General features: G+C 47.7%; 1 protein-coding gene across 2 annotated transcripts in view; it reads right to left on the bottom strand.

Moving 5' to 3' along the window:
- Window positions 1-2,207: 2,207 nt before the first annotated feature.
- Window positions 2,208-9,303, bottom strand: part of WLS (wntless Wnt ligand secretion mediator) — a 34,284-nt gene continuing 27,188 nt past the window's right edge. For both annotated transcript variants that reach the window (XM_010561509.1, XM_010561511.1), the window contains 8 exons: window positions 8,727-8,863; window positions 8,185-8,353; window positions 7,914-8,011; window positions 7,495-7,558; window positions 6,496-6,639; window positions 4,758-4,841; window positions 3,095-3,248; window positions 2,208-2,561 (listed from right to left, as the gene is read on the bottom strand). In XM_010561509.1, the coding sequence (XP_010559811.1) occupies window positions 2,452-2,561; window positions 3,095-3,248; window positions 4,758-4,841; window positions 6,496-6,639; window positions 7,495-7,558; window positions 7,914-8,011; window positions 8,185-8,353; window positions 8,727-8,863 (960 nt within the window). In that variant the 3' untranslated portion in view covers window positions 2,208-2,451. The remainder of the gene's footprint in view (window positions 2,562-3,094; window positions 3,249-4,757; window positions 4,842-6,495; window positions 6,640-7,494; window positions 7,559-7,913; window positions 8,012-8,184; window positions 8,354-8,726; window positions 8,864-9,303) is intronic.

Here is a 9,303-nt window from a genome sequence, read left to right as displayed (position 1 = left end):
TGAACAGAATTCCTTTCTTTTAAGAAAATCCTATAGTAGCTCCAATTAACAAAAACAGAGCAGCTGTTCTGCAGATGGGGTCTGCCTGGTGTGCCGCACCCTGATCGGAAACCCATTTGATGGAGCACAACCTGGGGTTCCCAGCAACCAAAAGGATGCAGGGTTATCTATGCTACCCTCTCCTCCTTCATAGTGTTGCGCTCTGATAAATGGTATTTTAAATGCTACTTTACAGCGTGCTGCTCTTAGGGGATCGCAAGAGCCCAGCACTGCCTGGTGCGATTCGTTTGGCACAGCCAGCAGGTCCCTGTGAGAAATCCCTTCTGGGGGAAGACTGGTGAGAAGACGGGGTGCCTGGCCGGCCCCGCACGTGGCCGAGGGGCAGTTGCTAGCCTTCTGGTCCTGTTCCCTGGTGGACTGGGAAAATAAGGAGGAATTATCTGAATGCGTCACCTCAGCTAAAGTATTGAGTTGTCTCAAGAAACACAGGGAAGAGAAAGCAAAAGGCAAGGAAAGTTGGTGCTGTATTTGGTTACTAACATGCTTGAAACGGTGACAGGGACGGTTAGAGCTGAACGGAGCAGCCCCCCCAGAGCTGCAGCCCCGTGCAAACAGCGGGGTGGGTGAGCAGGGGAGCCCGGGGCAGCCAGGGACAGGCATCACCGAGTACGAGCTGCTTGCTGGGGTGGGAACTGTGATGAACCAACACCTCCTGGTGCAAACCAGAGCCCTAGCTGCACAGCCTCAACTCCTGCCCAGAGCCCCAGCCTCACGGGCAAACCAGCGCGCGACAGTAAAGCCAGCACGCAACGGGCTTTAATCACAAGTCGTAATGCATACATTGGCTAGAGATGGATTAATGTTTCATAGGTGATCTCACTTCTGGTACTGCCCAATTATACTTTCATTCCGCAGTCTTAATAGTCTAACAATTGATGTGTCATTTCAGAAGTTTTAAGAATCCAAGGACAATGTGTCGCCTTTTCCAGGACAGTGTTTCTACCAGTACCCACAATGACTGCCTGTCAGCGGCGTTGGAAGCTTCCCCTCTCTCCCTAATCTCTGATCAGACAGCAGTAGCAGATTCTTATTTTTTAGGGACAAAACTGGGGTGGGGAGGTTCAGTTCTGTGTTACTAGCAGTTAACACAGACATTTACTAGTGCCAGGTGACAAGGCCCCCCAGATCCTCCAGGCTCTGGAAGAAGGTGTGCTCTGAGCAGCACAGACCCTTCTGGCCATGCTTCTTCCCGCACATACCATTAACACTTCTCTTAACTGGTCCCCAGCACAGTCCAGTTTATGCCTCCACCCCAGATCAGTTCCCACTCCCCTCGTACTGCCAACAGTCTCACAGCCAGACCTGCCCAGGCGCAGCATGGGGGTGAGCGACCTCATCGTCTGCTTTTGCTCTGAAAAGCAAATACCCACATTAGTGTATGACAAGCGGATTTTTTTCAAGTCCGATAATCCCTGGAAGAATCCATCTCTGCCAAGCGTGCTCCATCCTGGCAGTGCAAGGAGGAGTGGGATTGCCCGGTGTCCTCTGCCCAGCTCACGGGCACGGGAACTGAGAACACACCGTCCCTCCCGTGGCCTTTCTCTTCTCCCCATGGCACGTAAGCAGCATAAAAATGAATGAGCCATAACAAAAAGCTAAGATGGAGGAGGACAACCAAAGTAAGGGAAGCCCAAGGGGCTGAGAACAGGCAGGAGTTGGCTGTGGGACCTTTGGGAACTCGGGAGAGGAGCACTCCTTTCTCCTGCAAGTCAGCTCAGACATCCAGTTTTCACATTCCCCTACATTTAACAAACAGCTGTAAAACCCACTGAGAAAGCATATTGCTGCTTCTACTAAAATCTTATATATTACAAACAGTCTACGCCCTCCCCCAGCTGTGTTTCACTCAAGTGACAAAGGTTTGCTGTGGAGGTGCAGGGCTGTACTAAAGACCTCAAACAAGGTTCAATACAATTATAGATGGTAGAATTAAATGTTTTTACAATGAGGTTTTAGTTCCACACACCCCCCCCAACACCTTGTTTAAAAGTTGCACACCAAAAGAAAACTCAAAATACTGAATACGTGCTCCTCGACTGAGCTCCCCACACCACCTTTATGCACAGGCACACAGTAGCCAAATAAAAACTGCCCAATGTCAGCTCTGCCCCTTCCTAACTTCTGAACATGCGACTTTGCAACCTTAATGCTTTTCTAGCAGGTTTTTACGTGCTTGAGTGTAACACAATATACATATCCCTCCCCCCAGAAATAACTACACCATATTAAAGAGTTTACAAATGTTCTGCTCGGTGTCACTGCTCTGTGAAAATACACTAGGTATGGGGTGCTCGAGAAGCAAGTTAGGCGAGAGAGGTCTGCTGCCGGAGGGCATTGCGTTGTCCTCTGCTCTCCACCCCGGTCTGGGTCCCAGCTGAGGCCATCCCAGCGTTACTCCTGAGCCTCCTTGCGAGCCAGCTTATAAACCTCTGTGGGCCCATCCACGTGGGTGATGGTGGTGGTGAGCTGAAGCTCTTCCCCACTGTTTACTCCCAGGTCTCCTGAGAAACAAAGTTATATCGTTAGCCCGGTCTCACAATAAAATATTTGACAATTCGAAAGCAAAAGATGTTTTATTCCCTCCAGGCTTTCAGGAGCTACCTGACCTATGGACTATGCAACATTTCTATAAACATTTTTATTTACAGTTATTTAAATACAACCATATCAGCAATGGACGATTTCTGTGCTACTGAAGACTACTGATAAAGGAATCCAATAGCACTGCCATTCTCCACCTGCCCAGATCTCTATTTTCTCCTTTCCTCATCCCTCCATTTGAGCTACACAATTACAACTGAGCACTGCTAAAAAGTACAAAAAACATCTAGAAGGTTTTAGACAGCCTTGGCTAAACACTCAAACCTGTCTAACCTAGTCATTAATTAAAATGTCTGCTAGGAAAACTATCGTTTGCATAACATTTCAAGGTGCTGAACGTGTACTTTGGCCAAAAAAACCTGCACAAAAGGTATCACCCACTTTATATGGCTTTCCTCCCATGACAGCCTTCAGATCATTTAGAGGCATTTACCATTTGACTGGTCTTCACCGTAATTCTTGTGCGACGGTGCATACAGGAACATCAGGGCGAAGACATAGAGGTTCCACATCCCGTAGATGCCAGTGAAGAAGGCGCTGTTCACTTGTATCGTTATGTCCCCCCACTTCCAGTGGCCTTCGGTCACCTGCCGGGGAGAAAGCAGACATGCACGGGCCGGTCAGTAAGACCAAATTCTGTAAAAATACAGAATTGACCTCCTAAAGCACTAACTTGGAGTAAATCAATACGAACAGCGTCAATTCAACAGGATCGAGTAAATGGAGTATAACAGATTCAGTGACGCAGATGTCAGGCTAGGATTCTCCTCTTTAGCCTCAACCTGCAGGAAAAAAATGGTCCTTACAAAATTATTCCATCAGGATTTCTTTAACTTTGATTTATCATTCTTAAACGTGACAAAATCTCTCACATCCTGCAATATAACCCTGCTGTAACTGATGTGTGCAGCGAAGACTGCCACATGAAGGGCACTACCTAGGAGACAACTAGTTACATCTGAAAACATTAGACTTCTATAAATAGACCTTTTATAGAAGGAAAACCAGCATGAATAATGCGAAGAGCTAATGTGCTGAATGCCTGCTTGCTGCTTCTGTCTTACGAGAGGGGCCTAGGCTGACAGCATCAGCCTTGGACACGCGGAGATTTGTCAAGATTTACGAAAATAACATCAATATTAATATTACTTGAATCATCAATATTAATACTACTTGAAGATATGCAGACTGTTCACACTGAAATGTTGGCTTTCCATTAAAGAAAAAGACCTAAGGGGGAAAGACGAAAGCTAAACTAGCTTGAAAAGAGTAGCTGGACAAGATTGTTTGCATTATGCCCCTACGCAGTGACAGTTTCGGTCATCAGCACTCAACAAAGAATCAAATCGCCAAGTGACATTTCTCGAACCACTGCTTCAGTCGGACAGATTTTTAAGAGCAGAATCATCTGCTGCTGTAGTTTGCATTGGGATGCACCACGTACCCCAAAGCATGAGTGGTGCAGTGAGGAAGAAACAGCTCCTGCACCTGTAATTCTGTAGTTCTGGACTTGTGAGGCTGTACCCACGGCTCTCCTGAAGCTACAGGCTGCCTATGCTTAGGAACAACCATATACGACATCTTTGAAACAGACGCAATCTTAAAAGTCACTTGGAGTAAACCATCAAAGTACATTTAAGTAGCGATATAAGCTCATTTGTACAGAGAGATTGCATCGTAGCTCAGAATAAATAGGTATCAATACTGTTGGAAACAGCAGGGTTGCAAAGTCAACCCAGGGAAGATTGAATTCTGTTATTTCTCTGTGGGCATACAAAGCCACCGGATTCTTTCAATGTGAACAGAACATTTTTCCTCTTGCTGAGTTCTCAGAAATGACTAACCCGTGTTGGCCGATATTTCAAACAGCACAGCCCCAAACCTTACCGTGAGCCAAAGGCCTTTGTGATGGCTTCAGCCTGACCAATTTGATGGCAGTGCTTCAAATAAATGAAAACAACTTCTTAAAAAGCAACTTATTACCAAATCTGCTTATAACAGGCATGCCTCATCTGAACAGCAAGTGAGCTGATGTTGTTAGCGGCTCGGGAATCGGAGGCTGATGTTCTCAGACAGAGCTGAGTTTCGTCACTCACCTGGCTCACGATGAAGAAGATGACTGTCATCGCTGCACAAGCCAGGGTAATGAGCATCAGGAACTTGAACCTAAAAATCAGCCCCTGCTTAGAGAGAAATGTCACTGGTCACATTAACAGAATCCACAAAACCCATTTTTGTTTTTAGCGTAGACAAGACACAAGTATTAAAAAAAAAAAAAAAAGAAAAAAAAGGGTCCAACCCACGAAACCCCAAAGCAAAACAACCTCCACCCACTCCTCTGTGCCGTGTTCACGACAGCCCATATTCTCCGCTCCCCACACGTCTGCATTCCTCCCAGATGCTCCGAGTGGGGTGTGCATGTCTGGGCAGCTCCGGCTTTCCATTACACTTGCTTTTGTGACTGATTTACCAAGAGTTAACATGGAAAAGGAGGCAGGTCAGTGTAAGCCATGGGTTTCACTAGGAGCCAGCCTGATAGCTCATAGCTTTTGTAAAACAAACATTTGTGGAGAGCTTGCATGGCTTAGCAAGACGAGTTGGTGTTTCTACAGCGTGGGTACTGTACCAGACTAATCCTCACCTCCACGGTCTGTCTGGGAGGAAACTGCAGCGATTCTCAACGCTTGTCAGAACTATGCTGGCTATTACAGAAGAATGTAGATTATAAGACAAACTAAGGCTCAGGATCACTTGGTTGGGAATCTGACTGCATACTGTACTTGCTTTCACTAGTTTTACATTTTTACTTACAAATTCTTTTGGTTTTGTTTTTGTGCGTGTGTTGTTTTTTTTAACCTGTTTCTGGAATTTCGGTGGAAATGTCAGCGTCTGTGTAATTACTATGCCACATTGCAACAACAAATGACTATTAATTTAACTCTTCCAGATCAGATTCATGCTTGCCAGATGCTTGTACGTAGAGCACGGCTGCAGCTCTACAATACGAGCTGAAGTCCTGTGCCTCTTGCTCAAGGGAAAGATGGAAAAAAAAAAGTTCAATATCTTCTTCAAATTCTCTCAAGTCCAGTTTTCTATTTTTTTAATGTGAATTCCTGATGGGTGATAACAGACTTGTTTAAATCAGAAGTGACCATCATTTAACAGAACAACACTGGTGATAAATATTTACACGCCCATGGAAACAACAGGCGCTCTCAGCTTAAGCACTTAAAGTGAGCTCCTTGTGTTTTGCAGCAGCTAAAGACAGCTAGGACAGAAACAGCATACAAAAAACGGGAATAATGTGCTGAATGTGTCGCATTTGGATCCTAGTGGGACAGTTTCTCTTCTGCAACTTGGTTAGGAAAACACAACCCCAAAAATCTGAATTCACACCATGGAAAAACAGGGTGATCTTCGCAACACTTTTCATTAAACACAATAATTAATATTACAGGAGGAGAAACAGAGGTATGGGGAGCTGATGGGCTTACACCCCACAGTAATTTAAATGGTAATTTGGGCAATTTTCTTCCATCTTCTAACACTGTGAGTAAGCTGGGAGATGGCAACTACTCGTAAGAAAGGAGAGCTAGCTTACATACCCTCCTGAGAGTTTAAAATACTTCATCAGGACTAAAGACCCAAATAAACAAGAAACTTCACAACAGTCAAACAAAAAGGCAGTTACGGGATTTGAGCAACACAAGAAAGCCAATAAAGATCAGACCTTCCACTTCAGGACTATATGGGTAGGGAAGGTCTCAGTATAGACTTTAAGGTCAAAAATGCATTTTAAAAATAAAGAATCTGTGGAACAAGGAGGGGCATTACCTCGTAATGAAGGCGGCGAGCCTTGCTCATGGCTGGGAGGCTTGACTGCTTTCCACTAATGTTTCTGAACACTTGAAAGACCATAAAGCACAGGAAGAGAAAGTAGAGACACAAGCAGATTCCGGCAACTATAATAAAGGCCATCTGAGCAGTGCAGGTTAAGAGAAAACGGTATGAGCTAAACAGAAATAATAGCAAACAGGCAATTCACTTATTTTAATATCATCCCAAAGATCATAACTAAACTTCCAGCAGGCAGCATTCACTCAGGACGGCAGCCTGCCCACAAGTAAGTGGGGAGCATGGGCTCGGATGTCCCCCAGCGCTCAGCTCGGCAGCGAGGAGGGATAACCCGCCGAAATGCCCGCCTGTTCGAAATCTGCAGAGGAGATTTGGGAAGCCATCACCAACCAGTGTGATCTTCAGAGAGGCTCCTGCAAGAGGGCTGGATGCTGCGGAAGGGGGACTAATCGCATCAGCTTATCTCAGCCCAGTAATCCAAATTAATGGCAGTGAAAGCAAGCCCTTCCAGCAGGACCTGAAAGGGCAGTTCATGGAAATGCCTTGGCAACGTGTCCCCGAGGAATCAGAGCAAACAAGAGGGCCCTGGAGCAGATGCCATCGCAGCTGGGGTCAGGCGGAAAGCAGAGCGGGCGCTGCTGGAGCAGGACGGGCTCTGGGCTTATTGTGATGACACCCAGGACCTAAATCCCCCATGTTTTCCCCCAAATCTCAGACATCTTGAGGAGAGGTTCAGTTCTCCAGTGACTTCCCTGAGCACAGCACCAGTCCACACCGGTACCCAGCACCAAACCTGCCAGAACTGCTTCTTCCAAACACCACCAGCATCTCCCACAGAGCCTGAGGAACCCTCCACAGCCCCAGCCTGCCAAAAGGAGGAGGGTTTCCCCTGCAACCCACAGGTATCTGGCAGAAGGGAAACACCTCCCTCTCCTACCGACACAGACCGAGCCTGCCCTGAGCTGGGTGGAAGGATACAGCCAGCTCTGTGCCAACTTCGGTGGTCCAGATGCTGTAGAAGGGGTTCTTCAGCTGCACTCCCCTGCAAAGAGGAGAGAAAACACAAAGCTGCCAATGAGCTCAGAGAGCCCCACATCTGCTCCACAGCCTGGAAAGAGCCAGCCATGCTGCTTTCCCATGTGGGTGAGAAGGAGACGAGGTGGGAAGCATTTCTTTACGGCCCTACAGGACAAGATATGCTGCAGGGAAATGCCAGCATGCCTCAGTGCAGTCACAGGAGCTTCTCCTCGCTTCATGAGATGGGGCAGTGCTTCCAGCCACGGGGGTTAAACTGCTGGTCCCTGCTGCGGGAGGTGGCCAGGAGTCTCTGCTCGCTGCTCGGGGAAGGCTTGCCCCAGGAGCAGCACACACGGGCTGGAGAGCAGCGCTGTACCTACCTCTCACACATGTCGAAGATGAAAAGGCAGAAGGAGCCAACGGCTATGGGTCCAACCTGCTTCCAGTACCCCGAGAGACGATTCCGCTCGTTCTGGTCCTAATCAGAGGGTCAAGAGGTGGGAGAAGGAGAAAAAGGAGAAGCAAGTTAGCCTGAAGTCCTCTCACCGGGTGTGGGTCCCCACAGCATTGTTTCCAACTCTCCACAAGGGAGTTGCCAGGTATCTCTGCAAGTGGGGCTGGACACAACCTTCCCTTCCGTGTTGTACCCACCATCATATGCTCTCCGCAGAAGATGATCCAAAAGGACAGCAGCATGGCATAGAAAATGCCTTGTCGAATATCTCCAAAGAGCAACATCCAAGTCCAGTCAAATCCAATGGAAAACCACTCCACAGGGATGTTAATGAATGTCATGGAAATTCCCAGAGCAAAGATGACCCTGGCAAGACAGAAACACCATCTCTTTCCAGTTTGCAAGGCAAGGACACAAAGCCCCAGAAGCCAAAGCTGTGCACAAAGAGCAACAGAAGAAAATCTAACATTGTTTGGGCAGTGGTGGTGGGGTGTCACCTCCTGCCAGCAAACCCTCTGGGGTGGGCAAATACAGCTACTCATTCTCTGTGGGTTTAATGGGAAAGAAAAGAGAAGCTATGGGGGTCTCCTGCTCCCAGGGTGCCTGGGTGGAGGGAGGGGACAGAGAAGACACCATCCCTGTCTCCCCAAACACAGGCTCTGCCTGGGAGCAGTGACCACCTCGGTCAGGGTCCTCTTGCTTGAGGGTCACCTTACCCAGCACCTGAGCCCCTACTCACTTCTCCAGCAGGACAGGAGCGCGTGTCATCAGCGTGATCCGTCTCCAGTACCAGACCATGATAATTAAAATGCTGGGGGTGAGGAAGGTCTTCATGGCAAACCACACTTTTGTAAAGCCTCCGTTTTGATGGATGCCCTAAGAAAAACCAAGGTGGAATGCAACAGCTGTACAGGGTTTAACATTACGCTATGCTTCTCCTCACAGGAGCTGACAGGAGAGGCAGATACGTGGCAGTACATGTAAGCACAGGTAGATATAAGTACTCTTTGAAAGATGCAGTTTCTCCAACGCAGGAAAGGGAGCAGGTGCCTACTAAGCACCCAGGCCATCTGAGCAGGCTTCAAAAGTCCTGAAAACAAATATCAACACACACAGCTTCCACTGTGAGGTGGAGAGCAGCTGAGAGAGGGGCACTCTGACACAGCATGGGAAAAGCTGGCAGAATTGCTCTCAGACAAGTAACAAGATACTCATGAAGCTAAGTCACCACTGGTGGAAAAGCATCGGCCAAATGAATGCGTTTCTCCAGACGCACGCCCTCGCACCACCGTCTGCAGCCACCACAGCCGGCTGGC

This window comes from Haliaeetus leucocephalus, unplaced genomic scaffold, assembly GCF_000737465.1.
Source record: "Haliaeetus leucocephalus isolate CR32 unplaced genomic scaffold, Haliaeetus_leucocephalus-4.0 Scaffold147, whole genome shotgun sequence".
NCBI lineage: Eukaryota > Metazoa > Chordata > Aves > Accipitriformes > Accipitridae > Haliaeetus > Haliaeetus leucocephalus.
Note: the sequence above shows the minus strand (reverse complement) of the source record. Positions and strands in the feature narration are given on the sequence as shown.